Source organism: Egretta garzetta, unplaced genomic scaffold (genome assembly GCF_000687185.1).
Source record: "Egretta garzetta isolate BGI_Z169 unplaced genomic scaffold, ASM68718v1 scaffold619, whole genome shotgun sequence".
Classification (NCBI taxonomy): Eukaryota; Metazoa; Chordata; class Aves; order Pelecaniformes; family Ardeidae; genus Egretta; species Egretta garzetta.
This window is the reverse complement of record NW_009260772.1, coordinates 56,036-71,004: the sequence shown is the minus strand read 5'-3', so window position 1 is coordinate 71,004 and position 14,969 is coordinate 56,036. Positions and strand designations below refer to the sequence as shown.

General features: G+C 51.0%; 1 protein-coding gene across 3 annotated transcripts in view; it reads right to left on the bottom strand.

Moving 5' to 3' along the window:
* The window catches only part of NUP98 (nucleoporin 98 and 96 precursor), a 36,302-nt gene that overhangs the window by 2,100 nt on the left and 19,233 nt on the right, over positions 1–14,969 (bottom strand). For 2 of the 3 annotated variants that reach the window (XM_035901655.1, XM_009646243.2), the window contains 14 exons: positions 14,754–14,892; positions 14,293–14,470; positions 13,771–13,935; positions 9,196–9,372; positions 8,325–8,478; positions 6,694–7,114; positions 5,622–5,851; positions 5,030–5,299; positions 4,517–4,674; positions 4,160–4,303; positions 2,939–3,081; positions 2,141–2,362; positions 1,012–1,253; positions 363–517 (listed from right to left, as the gene is read on the bottom strand). In XM_035901655.1, coding sequence (XP_035757548.1) covers positions 363–517; positions 1,012–1,253; positions 2,141–2,362; positions 2,939–3,081; positions 4,160–4,303; positions 4,517–4,674; positions 5,030–5,299; positions 5,622–5,851; positions 6,694–7,114; positions 8,325–8,478; positions 9,196–9,372; positions 13,771–13,935; positions 14,293–14,470; positions 14,754–14,892 — 2,798 coding nt within the window. Of the gene's footprint in view, positions 1–362; positions 518–1,011; positions 1,254–2,140; positions 2,363–2,938; positions 3,082–4,159; positions 4,304–4,516; positions 4,675–5,029; positions 5,300–5,621; positions 5,852–6,693; positions 7,115–7,169; positions 7,439–8,324; positions 8,479–9,195; positions 9,373–13,770; positions 13,936–14,292; positions 14,471–14,753; positions 14,893–14,969 lie in introns of those variants that run through there. The other variant, XM_035901656.1, reaches the window with a different exon arrangement.

Sequence of the window (14,969 nt, the reverse complement as noted above, 5' to 3'; positions counted from 1 at the left end):
AGCCAAACCCTATCCAGAGGGCAAGCCACGCCAAAACCAATTTGAAGTTAACACCCGCAGTGGGGGAAATGGGAAGTCTGGAGCCGAATCAGGGGGGCTGGCAGGCACACTCCCCGCTGCCCGCCAGTTTTGCTCTCCTGTTGCTTACCAGGCTGCGTGGAGCCCATCCGCAGGGCAGAGCCCATGGCTGATTTTGATGCTATCTACCACACCTCTGCTTTCAGAGATGCACCATATTGTTTGCTGGCATCTGCCAAAGGGAAACGCTCACAACAGCGCTGAAGGTGAGCAGCAGAAGTGAGACTCTGAGCTTCTGAAGTGTAGGAAAAACCCAAACCCACAGCAGTGTTTTGGTTTGTTACCTGTTGAATCCTATCGAGCATCTCAATCACACAGATGTAATCTAGGTAGACCAGCCCCGCCATCTCCCAGTCCTGGATGAGGGCGCTACGCTCTGGAGGGGCGAGATCTTCCAGGAATCCTTTTAGGTACTTGTAGTTTTCGTTAATAATAGCATCTAAAGAGAACAAGCGTCTTGGTAAGGCAGCAGAAGGGCTTCTTGCAGCTCAGGAACACTGATGGTTAAAGCAACAGCGACTCATGGCCTGCGCTCCCAGGCAGTTTGGTCATTCCTTGATGCCGTCAGCCACGGCCAGGAACACCCATTTGATTTATGACCTACAGCAGGCGAGTCTAAGGCCATCCCATTTCCGGGAGCGGGGACAGCCACAGGAGCGGGGCTCCAGGAGCGCTGCCGCTGCCCTTCTTCCCCAGGGCACCTCTGGCACGGGCAGGCGGATGCGCAGGAGGCGAAGCACTGCCCTTCTCGCGCGCCCGCAGGCAGCCACCACCACGCCAGAGCCATTTCGAAACAGCCAGGCGCCCTCTACTAACCCTGCTGCTCAAAACACAGCCCTACCCCTTCGTGTTACTGAACGCCCAGGGACTTTGGTGCCCGCTCTGTTTATGCGTGCTGTTCAAAAGACAGAAAGATGAGGAGAGCGGACCCACCTGAGGCGAGGTGCCTGATGACCAGCTTGTGACACTGGTTCCAGTGCCCAGCCTTGAACAAGAAGAGGGCTTCTTTATGCTTGTCGCCCTCCATCCGTGCCCGAACTGCCTTGGCCTCGTGGATCCACTCCGAGGGGACGCAGAGCCTCTGTGTCAGAAAAGTCTCCTTGGCCCAAGACTCCGGTGTCTCGGAGAGGACGCAATGCCGGTTTAGGAGTTCGCGCACTGCCTTCTCCCGTATGCTGGGGGAAGATGGCGTAAACCCGGCCCCCCGCCCTCCATACCAGGCACGCTGCAGTACGAGCGGCTGAGGCCGGAGCAAGGCAGCGGCGAGCTGCGTAGTTCTCGGCGAGGGCGGGGGCACAGGCGCTGCGGGCGGCGAAGCCAGCCTCACCGGGCCCTCAACGGCCTTACTGCAGGATGGGGAGAAAAGCTCTAAGATCAGCTGAATTCCTTCAGCGCAGGTCAGCCACTAAGGAAATCATCGCTAGTGTTTTGTTTAAAAGCATTTAAGTAGGATCCGGGCCCCTGGAAGCAATAAACTCTGCTTGAAGTGACAGGTTGGAAAAAAATTCTGTTGCAATGCATTAAGGGTAGATGTAACCAGCAAAAGACGCCTCTCCACAGCAGATGCGTTGTCTGCACGCTTAAGATGATTTTTTGGGGAGTGTGGCTGGCACAACAAAAGCAAAACGCGCCCTTTGGTGATCCCCAAGCTTTCCTTTCAAGCACACTCGCATCTGCTCCGCCCCAACGGCACCAGTTACCGCACCCCGCTTTAGTCATGCTTTCAGGACAAGGCCCTGAACGTGGTGAGGATGCTCAGCATCGGGCTACCAAAACGACTGCGAGAGCTGCGCCTGTAGCACCGTGCCCGAGGCACGGCCGTTGTAGCACACCACCATTTAGCGTGTGACAGACCTGTAACTCCGCACAACTATTCACGCCACTTCGCAATCCCGGCACGCAGTTTTTACGAGTGGCGTGAAGTTCTCCAGCTGCGCAGTGCCAGCCTACCGCGGGAGAAGCCACGGTACTTAGGGTGCACACGGCAGGTCTGTGAAACAGAGACCACCTTCTTTTCAAGGAGAGAAAGAAAAAAGATTTAAAAAAAGCATCTTTTACTCACTGCGTGTCAGGCTCATGCAGCAGTACAAAGACGGCCCACTCCCAAAGGCCTTCGCTCTCAAGCTGGGCGGCGTAGCTGGCGTTCAGCACGCCCTGGCTGGGCTGGCACAGGTGGGTGTAGTTCAGGGCCCTGAGCACGTCCCACAGGTGCCAGCTCAGACGATAGTCCAGGGGGTCGGACGTTACGCTCCGGGGGTCGAGCAGTTGGTCAAGATGATAGTGCCTGCGGGGAAGAGTACGTGAGGCAAACAAATGGTGTCCACATAAAACCAGAAGCTGGTGCTACCGAGTTCCTTCCTTTCCCCCCCACTCCGGGTACTCTGCAACCTGTGATTTACGTGGGGCTGGGGTTTGGGGTTGTTTGTTTTTTTTAAAGCGAAGAGATAGGAGCAATTGTTAAAATCCTTTTGCTCTTCTTTTGAGTCTGCCCCCAGACTGTCACAATCCTCTCTTTTGTACGTGCTCTTCCTGTGGATTTCTCAATGCCCCAATCCCAGAGGTAACTGCGGTGAAGCAAGACTGCTGCACACTTCAGACTCCCAAAAGCGGGGAAGGAGAAATAACATAGAATCATAGAATGTTTAGGGTTGGAAGGGACCACAAGTGGTCATCTATACCAGCAGGAGCAGCGACAGCGTCGCCACCTTCTGTGAGGGTGGGCGTGAAAGGCAGATTTCTGACTGCTCTAAGTGGCTCAGTAAGCACTGACGCCGACTCCATGCCCCTGGACCGGGAATTCAGCAAGTCACTGGCTGATCAAGGTTTTCCTAAGCAGCTTTTGAACCATTCACCCATTCACCTGTCACTGTAGAGCTTTAGTAAGTGGAAGCAGACATCTCTCAGGGGTCGTCCTGTGTTGTCATCTTCTTCAATTACACAACCCGAATCTTCCAGGTAGGGAGGCAGAGGGCAGCAGGCATACCTTTCGCACTCTGGTGTGTTCTGAAGGAACAGTTTTAGCAGGAAGTTTCGAGGCAGTATTCCGAACAAACTGCATTCTGAACCCCACGCGGCTCAGCAGGCTCACACGCGTGCTCTCTGCCTCGAAGCAGACTGCGCACCCTACTGCACCTGCAGCTAAAACTTACACAGCAACCACACACTAAGATGACACTGGAAGGGGAAAACCTAAACCCAAAAAGCTTTGGCAGGCACTCTGTGCTCTTCAAAGCCACCACGCGGAGGTACAGGCAGCTCTCGCACACACAACCTGCACTCCTGAACGATTTTATGGCTGGAAAACCACATTGGGCTCGGCCGAACGAGAGAAGTGGGACGTCCCTCGATGCGGGGCTTGGGCTACCTTCAGGCACACACATCAAGGGCTGCACTATCTTTAGTCAAGTGTCCAAATGGCCTTCCTGCTGCTGGCCACTGCCCGGTTTTGGGTAGCCAAACACCTGAAAACACTGAATCAGCGAGAGAGATGCTTCAAATAAGTCCCTGCCTTCTAGAACACCCTGAAGTGCAGGTCCTGAGCTTCTTGGGTGACAGGAATGACCAACAGGTTCAGCCCCAGTGCTTTATTCCCATTCCAGTGGGGGAAGGAACATTCCCATCAGAGGGAACTGCTGCAAAACCTCATCATTAAAGCTGGTGAAGGAAAACGATGCTGTGACAACAGAAATAATGAACCCCCGGGCTATTCCATAGTCAGCACCTCCGCAGCGGTACTCAACTGCCCAGCGCCAGGACAAGGGGCCATGGGCACAACCTGAAGCACAAGAGGTTCCAGTTGAACGGGAGGAAGAACTTGTTGACTGTGAGGGTGCCCGAGCCCTGGCCCAGGCTGCCCAGGGGGGCTGTGGAGTCTCCTTCTCTGGAGATCTTCAACCCCCGCCTGGCCGCTGTCCTGTGCCCCCTGCTCTGGGTGAGCCTGCTTGGGCAGGGGGGTGGCACTGGCTGAGGTCCCAAGGGCCCTTCCAACCCCTGCCAGGCTGGGATTCTGTGACTCCTGACCGCAGCGCAGCATCCGTCAGCGGCACCAAGCAAGATCTCCTTTTACCCAGCCCTGACCTACCTGAAACGCCGACTCGTACATGGCAAGCGCCTTGGAAATAGAAGCTGTTGGCGGAAGCAGGTACCAGAGGTGGACAGCCATGCAACGCTTCCAGTCCAGCAGCGAGCACACGTTGACACTTATTCTCTCCGATAACTGCCACACCTGAAGAAACAGATTACTAAGTTTAACTAAACTCATCACACGATGGTCGGTACACAGCAGGCACCAGAAAGAGGTTACATTAGTAAGAAAGCCATGTCACCAACTTGTGCCCTTTTCTTGCTGCGTACCACGTGCTGTGGTCGAGCGCTACCGCGCTGCTGTCAAGAGGGGGAAGTCAAGCCAGGGACAACACAGCCGAGTAACAGAACCTACCGGCTTTCCTGCGAGCAGGGCGAAGATCCGCAGTCTCTCCTCCTGGATGAAGCAGTCTGCCTGCAGCCTGTGCCAGTCCACCAGCTGCATGGTGAGGAGGTCCCGGACGGGCTGGCTACCGGCCAGCTGGGAGAGGAGCAGAGCAAGCCTGTGGTCGCCTGCAAGAGGAGACAACGGTGCGTCAGGCAAATCCTCCTGCCTACCAGGGCCGCAGCTCCCCGAAATGCAATTAAAAATAACAGTAATTAAAAAAGTTTTCAGAGGAGATACTGTGTAAAAACCCAGCTCCAAATGCCATACAGCATCACCTCCTAACTCTAGGGAGCTGAGAAGTCAGCCAGCCTAAAGGTGAGCAGGTCCTCAAGCAGACAAGCCAGCCCCCACCTTAACCGCTGACACGGGAAAACTCCACACTCAGAGCGGCCAGTTACCATCAGCTCTCAAAGTTTAAATTCTCCTCATTTGCCTCCCTTCCTCCTCCCCCCAAAAAGCTGAGAGACTTAAGCACCTTACCTGACTTCTGTGCCAGCCTGCAAGCTTCACCAATTCTCTTCCCAGTGAGGCAGCTGAACACGGCCTCGACATGATTACCGTGTCGGGACAAGGAGACTTCCTCCTCAATTCGTCCCGCAGCGGTCTCCGACAGCCAGCGAGAGAAAGCCTTCCTGCGCTCCAGGGCCAGGATGTATTCACTGGGTTTCTCCAAGCTGGCCTCCAACTCTTTCAGGTTTCCCCAAATGGCTTCGCACAGAGTCCACGTCAAGCACCAGTGCTTCACAACAGCTGTCGGGACAGAGTTACTCGGTCGTAAGGAGTAAAAGCACACAGAAGAGTATTTAAGGACTCATAAGAGATTTAAGCATAATGTAGGATATCTTGTAGGCTAGCTTAGAGGCTACCCTACTGCTACAAGTCGATGCAAGAAGTCAGTCAGCTCCCCAAATGCAATCAACAGTGTTCGTGCTTTCAGAAGGAACGCCGAGGTACCGTCAAGTTCTCGGTTTTATTCACATTTCACTGCTCTGATGGAACCTTCAATTAACCTGAACCGGACCGTTTTCCAGATTCACTACCACCACTGTGAAAAGAATTACTCCATACTCACTTTCTGTCACGGCAGGATCCTCGTACGCCTTCCGAACCCAGTCCGCGTAGTCGTGAATAGCGGAAACGCCTGGGTTGGGCGCGAGAAGAGGACAGCGTTCATCCACATGGACAGTGCTGTGTTTCAGCTTAATCTCCAGAGGGATGAGATAGAGCTGTTTGTCTCTGTCCACCTTCCGCTGTTGTAAGCTCAGCTTCTCCACATGAACCTTGAAAGAGGATTCTGAGAGTCTGGAGGAAAAAAGAAGATAAAAACAGGTAGTAACATTCTGAACTGTTCTCCGTGCACGCAAACCGTACCCATCGCTGAGCAGCCGCACCGTGCAGCTTGTCCTGATTTTACCACAAAGGCAGGAAGGCATACGGTCCAAGGGCAGCAGCCAGGCACGAAGAACCTAGTTCCATAGCCTGGGACTCAGAACCAGACCTTGGCAAGTAAAGCTCATTGAGCTGGGTGCTTCCAGCTCTCAGAAGGCGCTCAGCACACCCTACCATACCCCAGTGCATTCAGTGAGAGACCCTCATTCTGTTGGCAAATCAGGTGTGCTGGAGAACATCAGCCAAACGAGCTTTTGGGAAGACTTACACGGCAGAACACCTAGCTATGTTCCAGCCAAGCTTAGGTACGGCGTTAGACAGCCCAGGAAAGGTCTGTACACCGCTTTATGGACAAGCAGAACTGAAGGCGTCTGAATGCAGACACTAAACAAGGAATTTCTGAGGTAGCGCAGGTATCCTCAGGGGGATTCAACAGCACGTTAGAAGCTTCCTGGACAACTGTTTTGAACTTTCTCTCTTTAACCTTCTGCTGGTTGACAGCACTATCTACTTGCTAAAAAACCCCAACCAAAACACAACTGCTCTTACTAAGATATTCCAGCTCTCTGAGAGACAGGTATTTGTAAAGTAGCAACCTGAAGGAAATCTCCATGGCTAACGCAACCTTGCACCACTTCCGCCTATCAAAAGGATTATTAAGCTGAATTTCAAAAAGTTATCAACCTACAGTCAAGATTATTTCAAACATGGAGAGAGATAACGTCAGAACCATCCTGAAGGAAGCTGCTACTCACGATTTTGGAGCAACAGGAGTTGGCAGGAATCCGTATTCCAGGGACTCACTCTGAAGATCTTCCATTTCACTTGGTCCACTCAGTTGATCTCCACAATTGACAAGTGTCCAGTTGGGTCCCCAACCAACACGGAAAGAGCGCCCCATGAAGAGCGCCATATCCATCAGTAGCTTCCCTTTTCTGTAGGTGATGGACTTTTCCAGAGGTACGAGCCCCTGCTGCCTGCGGACACCAACTGTTTTCATCTGTACCTCAGGGACTGATGGTGGCACAGGGAACGCAGGCGCCAATGGAGAAGTCACCGACCAAAGGGCAACAGAAGGGGAGCTGCTCGAAGTCCTCGGGGCCTTGAAATCTTGCACGGCAGCACTCGGCGATTGGAAAATCACATTAGCAAATTTCGACTGCAGCAGCCCACCAGCTAGGGGAAAGAGGCAGGGAGAGCGGTTGGTCGAAGGGGGGTATCCCCTTTTTTTATTTCTGGGAGTTTAAAGGCGTTTTAGTACTTGAGCAGCCAGTGAAAACATTTGCCGTGGTTTGCGATGGTAAGGCATAGCTAAGCATGATTATTTGCAGCACTGAACTGCAAAACCCACCGTGCACAGCCGGATTTGCATTAGCCAAGCGCACGCACACGGCATCACACCAAGAACAGCACATGTACGGTCTCACCCCAAAATTCACAGTTGCCAAAGAAATCATGAATTTAACTGATATTGCCGCAGCCCGACCACCAGAACAGCATCTGGCAGAAAGCAGACACTGACTGCTATTAACAGAACAGGCTGAAACATCTCGGGTCTGCCCATTTAATTCAGGAAGCGACTCCCTGCTTGTTATTAGAGGTATCATTCGTACTGAGATCACCAGTTAGTGCATGTACTGGGTGTAAATAGCAAGGTTTTGGCAGCAAGGGGGCTGCGGGGGTGGTCTCTGAGAAGAGGCCAGGGGCTGCCCTGTGCTGGACGTAGCCGAGCCCAGTGGGGGAGTTCGTGGCACCGATCAAAGCTGCTGGTGCCTCTGTGAGAACTTAAGAGAGGGCAGAAAACACCACACAGGCAGAAAAGGAAAGTGAAGACAGCAGTGTGAGCAGCAGGTCAAGAGAAGGAGGATGGGCAGAGGTGCTCCAGCACCAGAGGGGGTATTTTCCCCGCAGGCCTCGGGGGACGACTCGCACTGGAGCACAGGAAAAGCGTGAGGAAGGAGGAGCAACAAGGAGGAACTGCTACGGACTGACCACAACCCCCCCGTTCCCCATCCCTGCTGGGGGGAGGAGGTGGAAGAGTGGGGAATGAAGGGGGGCAGAGTAGGAAAGTGTTGTTGTAATTTGCCTTTGTTTCTCACCACCCAAACCCATTTTAACTGGCAATAAATTAATTTTACTCAAGTCAAGTCTGCTCACCAGGTACTGTCACAAGCAAAACAATCTCCCTGTTTTTATCTCAACCCATTTTTCATCCCATTTTCTACCCCCTTCCTGTTGAGGGGGAGGAGTGAGCAAGCAGCTGGGTGGGCACCTGGCTGCTGGGCAACGCCAACCCACCGCAGCGCACAACTGTTCTGCCAGCGGTAAGATTTTGCCTGTTAACATTAAACTCTTCCTTCACGCAATATGCGGTTTCTCACAATACCTGAGTATCTTTTCTGTCCTTGTGACTTTGAAATAGGGAGCCTCGGAGAACAGATCTCTTGAGAAGTATCCATTTTTACAGGTTGCTTCCCAGGATAATGATCCAGGATCAAATCCAGGTCATCTTCATCAGCAAGCAGGGAAGCTTTCATAATCTAAAGAGGCAGTAAGTCAAGCCTGCAGGTTAGCCATCTCCCACCAGCAGCTGATCTGATCAGCTCCTTTCCCAACCAAGGTAACGTCTACGTTACCAAACACCACACTCACGCCACAAATATCTCACGTAACAGCGAAGGCACGCAGTTCAGGAGAACCAAAAGCTACCAGTTACATCAGTGTCACAGTACGTGTTCGGGTGGGTGTGGAGTCCTAAAATTATCATGTTTTCTTAGCTCTATCTACTTGTTTTTCAGCATAAGTAGTAACTCCAGGGCTATTTTTTCCTTACAAATTAAAAACACAGGTAGGAGTCTACGAGTGTTCAAGATTCTATCCTTTCACCAAACAAACCAAAACATCAACACCAAACTCCAAATCAAACCTCATCCTGTTCCCTTGCTTTCCACAACCCGGGCCCAAGGCAGTCCTGTTGAGGCAAGAGTTTAGCTTATCACATTGCCCACACTTCAGAATTTGGAGAGCTGAGTTCTAGCCCCAAGACGATTTTCATCACTGCATTAAGCTTTTCATGTCTATACAGGTTTGCCACAGAAACACGGAAGTCCAATGTCTAAGTTTTAATCATCCTATAGGCGTGACGCATACTTGTAACAAGGCGGTGAGTAAATACCCTTGGGGAGGCAAACTGAGAAGTCCGTGAGCGTTATTACAAAGCCCTCTCTTTCCGAGAGGGGAAGTTGCAAGACACTCACCTGCAAGACATGGGGGTTAATCCCCAGGGTTGAGACGATGTGGGTCGAAGCAGGCACCGCCTCCTGCTCTTCTATCATCTGCTCTTCTACAGCGGGCTCCTGGGGGGGCTCCTGGGTGATGTCCGCCATATCGCTGTCCAGCTCCACAACCCGGCCCAGCTGATCCACTTCTGGGGTCTGCGGACACAGGCAGAGGCCGCGTCAGACAAACCCAGATTTGCCGAGAAGGAGCGTTTAACGGTTTCAACAGTCACCTGCAAACGAAGCGGAGCACTCCCTTGCGCGCATCGAGACTCCACATTAAGTTTAGGGATGAATATTTTAACCTATTCCCGTTTTCTTCAGAGTTGTAATGTAACAGTGCAAGTTACAGCGAAGGAGAAGCCACGGTTCAGTAACGCCCTCCTGAAGTTTACCAAGTTCTGCCATTCAGTTTAGGAAACTGTTCTTCAGCTTCCCGTTTTTCAAGCGACTGACAAAAAGGAAGAGTTTTGCGCACCCTGCCTTCCTCCCCTTCTCCCTCAAAACGCGATCACACAAAGAAAAGTTTCCCGTGCCCAAGTTCAGCCTGGGACATTTCAGGCGACTGAGCAACCAGTTTAAAAGCAGCGATTGTCCAGCACGAGCACGTGGCACCACCGCTGGTCGATGCGCAGGCGGGTCACTAATACCGGCTTTGCTTCCCCAGCTGTGACGTAGTACAAATCAAAAACACTGAGTTTATAATCCACAAAGAACTTAACAGAAGTTTTAAGTGGACACGAGCCTCTTCAAGATCACATAAGACCGGGTCACAGTGTGTGTGCATGCGTGTGGAGAATTCCCCCTCGCCAGTTTTAAAGCGGGAGCCGATGACTGTCATTGGACTGGAAAGTTGTGGGGTTTTTCCAACGATGTTCTACTTCTCACTAGCACACCAGCAGTTAAGCAGCTAAACAGAACAGTTCTCCTCCAATCTGCGCCTCAGTTTCTCATCTCTACTGCTAGCCCAAGGCAGGAGGAAGAACTCATTTTATGATTTTTCTGAAGGCGATCCCACGGCATCCCCTTTGCGAAGAGCCCGAGGTGACCTCTACACACCTTCAGCTGCTCAAGACAACTTGTAGTCACGCTCCATGCAGGGCCAGAGAATGTTCAGCCAGTACAAACAGTGAGCAGACATGAGAAATTGGCTCTGACCACTGCCATCCCCCCTGCTTCTGCCCAGCCTGCCGACTGCGGTGACAGCCCTGAGCCCCTCCAGCCGGTACCAGACCACGGAGCGTGACAGAGCACTGCAAGCCATTCGCCATCGGTCAGCTCTGCCACCAGAAACTGTTTGATGGACAAAAAGCCCTGGGGAATGCCCCTCATTGCCGGTGTCGTGCAGCTAACGGGCCAACCCATGAGAAACACCCAGCCCAGGAGTAATCAGCCTGGGCCACGTTAGCTGAACGGCCTTCAGGTGGTCCCTGATGGGCTCCAAACCTGGGCTCCAAACCTGGGCTCCAAACCTGGGCTCCAAACCTGGGCTCCAAACCTGGGCTCCAGTGCGCTGGTTTGCTCCAGTCCAACCATCCCCTGCTGCAGGGATACAAGTGCCCTGGGAAGGAGCCATGCCTACGGCTTACTTGGTTTCCAGAAGCAACAACATTCAGACCACTGAAGCGATGCATATGTATGAGCAAGGAAACCGTGGCAGACAGCGCACTGGAAATCATGCCAGGGAATTTAAGAGCATATTCAAATGGCTGCTGCTTGGCTCATCAGAATCAGCCAAGAAACGCGATGAAGGTTATCAGATGAGGCAGATAAAATTAGGCTGAGGGGGGCTGTAAGGACAGAACTTCATGGCAGGCGTGGAAAGAGCCTTAGCTCGTGGTATCCGAGCATGCCTACGGTACGCGGAACAGATTTACAAGTCAAAATATCGTTACAAACACAAAAGTTTCACCGCTCCCTTCATTGTGCTTTAATGCAAGCAGGTCCCTGGTGTAACTATTTCCTGTGGACCTTGAAACATTAATAAATGCATTAACATTCAAGTTAGTGAAGGAATTAAAAAACCCTTACATCTAGATCCTAAATGCTGCCTGCAGACCAAAGCATTATTTTTGGATGCTTTACACACCGTGAGCTTTGCAAGTTTTTAAGCTGTGCTATGCCGCTTCTCAGCCGTTTGGGAAATGAAGCCAGATGGTTTTCCTATTTTCAGGAACAAACCCCCTAGTTAATGGTATGCAAGTCAAAGCGGTTAACTAACCCATACAAATTTTTGCTAAATACACGTGGATCTCTAAGACAGGCCTGAATAAATCAGACGTATTCCCAGTATTTTTGACTGCTTGAAACGTCAGCTCCGTTCCCCTTTACTCTGAACAAGCAGCAAGAAGGGAAACCGAAAGGTGGCCCACGCAGGCAAGTCTGTTAGACAGCCATGTGTTCATCCGGGACGAAATGCAAATACTTCAGGAACCACTTCACGAGAGCGGATGAACCTGCAGGTTTTGATTAGCCAGCGAGCCAGGAGGAGCGATAAAGCAGCAGCTGCACGCTCCTTTGGGATTCTCCGAAGCCAGAATCCACAGGAGAGGCAGCAGGTCACCTCATTTGCCCCTACGGTAGCACGTTCTGCTCCAAGAGCAGACTCTTGGCTGGCGTTCTGTTTGTACGGCCATCAGGACTCCTGGGAGCCTGACGCGCACCAGCGCTGGCTGTACCGAAAGGCGTTCCGGTGAACTGCTGCCACCAGGCCTTCCCCTCTGGGCTCCTCTAACCTGCGTGGAGACCTAAAGCAGCAGAGGTGGAATGGCTCGGGTGTTCCTACCGGGGTTATAACTAGATCACAGACTATCAAAAGCAATTCCCAGTTGACTGAATGTTTTCCTACCACAGAAGTAAATAAATTGTTCTTTTGCATGAGCAATGGTTTGATTGGTTGTATCTCCTGAGGCTACAACAGACCCTTGCCCGCAAGAGCTCTACGTTACCCAAAGCCAACGGCCAATGAAGAGAAATGCTGCTAGAATGCCTCCTGCTTTCAAAGGACTAGACCCAGTACAAAAAAACCTACACAAAAGAAAAAAAGCATTCAGCCTATTTGACAATACTGCCTCTTAGGCTGTTTTTCATGCTTTGCCTTCAGAGACACAGAAACAAGATTCCCCTCCTCTGCCTCCCCGTGAGGCGACACATCAGCACGCTGGCACATGAGCCATCCACGCCTCGGTGAGCTGCAAGCTCAGCGATCGCCTTTCACCGCAGTCACAGATTACCCAAGGGTAAAACAGAAGCCCTGCTTATGCACAGCAACAAAACCCTCTCAGCAGGTCCTACCCAGCTGCTGAGTACCCTCTGCTCAGCCTTCCGGCACACCCCGACTGCTGAGGGTTGCTTTCACAGCTAGGCAAGAAAACCCAATTTTTGGGAAAAAAAAAAAAAGAACACAACAACAACCCCAAACCAAAAACCCAGCCCCAAACCTGCTCTCTGCACTTGTTCTCCATTCTATGACAAGCTACTCCCAAAAGCCATAGGCAGTTCACAAACGTTTACCATTAACGCCTGGCCTAAAGAGTTCTACCCCCTCAACGGCAGCAAGCCTTCCGCATCGGCTGTTTTTTCACCCACGACGAAGCAGCTCCTCATTTAGTTGACAATATCCACACTAATTGTATTTGGAAAACGCAAGTGTATCCACTGCAATTAGACTGACCTTTAAACCCATGTAGAAGGATTTTTTTTTAAATTAAATTAACATTAGACCTTAAGGGGTTACCAATGAATGGGTTAAAATGCTGCCTTCCCTATGAAAGAGGGGTGCCCCACTGAGGGGGTTTTACAAAGCCTTAAAGCAGTCACATCCAACCCAAACGCACTTAGAAATCCAGCATATAAGCAGCCTTAAAAAAGTAATTTTTAATAAAAATAGAGCACGTTCTTAAAATATAAAGCATACAGTCTCACATACCAAATGACGGTGAGGTCAAATGAATGCACAGTATCATTCTCAAGGCAGGCAGCATGAGGAGTCATAACTATATAGCATATATTCAATATTCACAAAAACAAGTTTTCTTCCCTAAGGGTGCAAATCTGCCAAGCTCCATCTAGACCAGAAGAAGCAGGGATTTAAAGCTCTCCCGTCCCCACATGTCCTCACTATGAAACATGGTTTGAAGCTGTGCCAGGGCAGGTTTAGGCTAGACATTAGGAAAAACTTCTTCCCCGAAAGGGCTGTCAGGCTCTGGAAGTGGCTGCCCAGGGAGGTGGTCGAGTCCCCACCCCTGGAGGTATTTAAAAGGAGGATGGATGAGGTGCTGAGGGACAGGGTTTAGTGGTGGGATGGCAGGGTGAGGTTAAAGGTTGGACTCTATGATCTCAAAGGGCTTTTCCAACCAAAGTGATTCTATGATTCTATCAACGACAGAGCATGCAAACGCTTGTCACGAGGACAGAAGAGCTACTGAGTTTGCGCAAGGTTTTGCTGTTCAGTTTCCAGGCTACTTGTTACTTCCACAACCCCTCTCCCCAGGCACCAGCTACTCTTCAAATTTCATTTTATGAACTCCCTTTTATCCACTGTCCTCCTTCTACCTGAGATGGAGGTGTCGGCTTGCCGTTCAGGGTCATTTGCTGGGGCGGGAGATGCCCTGGGGGCGGCACAGGGGTGGTTTTTAACTTCTTTGTGTCCACTTTTGAAGGATGCTCTTCCTCTTCCTCATCCGAATCCTGCAAGCCGTACTTGGAAAAGTGTGCCACCTGTGTAAGGAGAAGGGCAAATGTGTCACACCTCGGAAGAAACACCTTGGGCATCCATTTCCAAAAGGCCTGAACAACGAGCTGGCGTAACTGTCTGCCTCACATAGCAGTCGTGACACTTGCACACATTCATCTTCTGCACAGACCAAGGACGCCTGCTGTATGTGGGTCTTCAGCCATTCGGAGAGGTTTTGATCAGTTTGGCGAGCACAGTTTGCACTACGGCTGAAGGACCTGAGACAGTCTACAAGTTTAGCCAAGTTTCTGAACGGTAAGTTCTCCGTAGACTCTAATATCCAGCCTATTTCCCATATTCCTGTAAGCCACTGTGCAACTGGAACAAGAACATGAAGTTACCTTAAACACCCAGGACCCGGTCTCTGGGCGGTATTCCTTGAATCGAGCGCCCTGCTTCCGAGATACCGACTCCAGTCTACCTTCATAGTTCATTTCTGCCAGTCGCTCAGGGCTTTTTATCAGGCAGCGGGATGTTTTATCTGTAGGCCAGACTCCATCTAAGGTAACTTCAGCTCGTCTGTAAAGACAGAGAACAGCGTAAGAGACTACAAGGTTCTGGGGCGACGCTACTAAGGTTCACACAGTAGCTGAGAACTGAACATGTGGGCTCAAACCAGCTTTTAAACCCCATTTCTGGTTCAAAACCTTGCAAGCATCCAGTCCCTGTGTATGCTGCAAGCTGAACGCACACCTAGGGTTTAGATTTCCTGGCAGCTGCCTGCAAACACAGCAGACTATCAATATTATAAACCCCATCCTTACCAGCCACTGTCCCCGCACAGTAAATATTTAAAAATTACCTATTTAAACCTTCACCGATAGGTGGTTTTCTTTCGTCATCAGGGTAGACAATAACCTCCTTTCGACGGATATGTACTATGTCATCCAGATTTAAATTAGTTAGATTTACTTCTCCTTCGAAGTAAATTGATCCATAGCCTGCAAAATAAACCAACACATCACAATTTGTCCCTGAAAAAAAAAATAAAAATCCCGTGCCAGAGAACCTACATTCC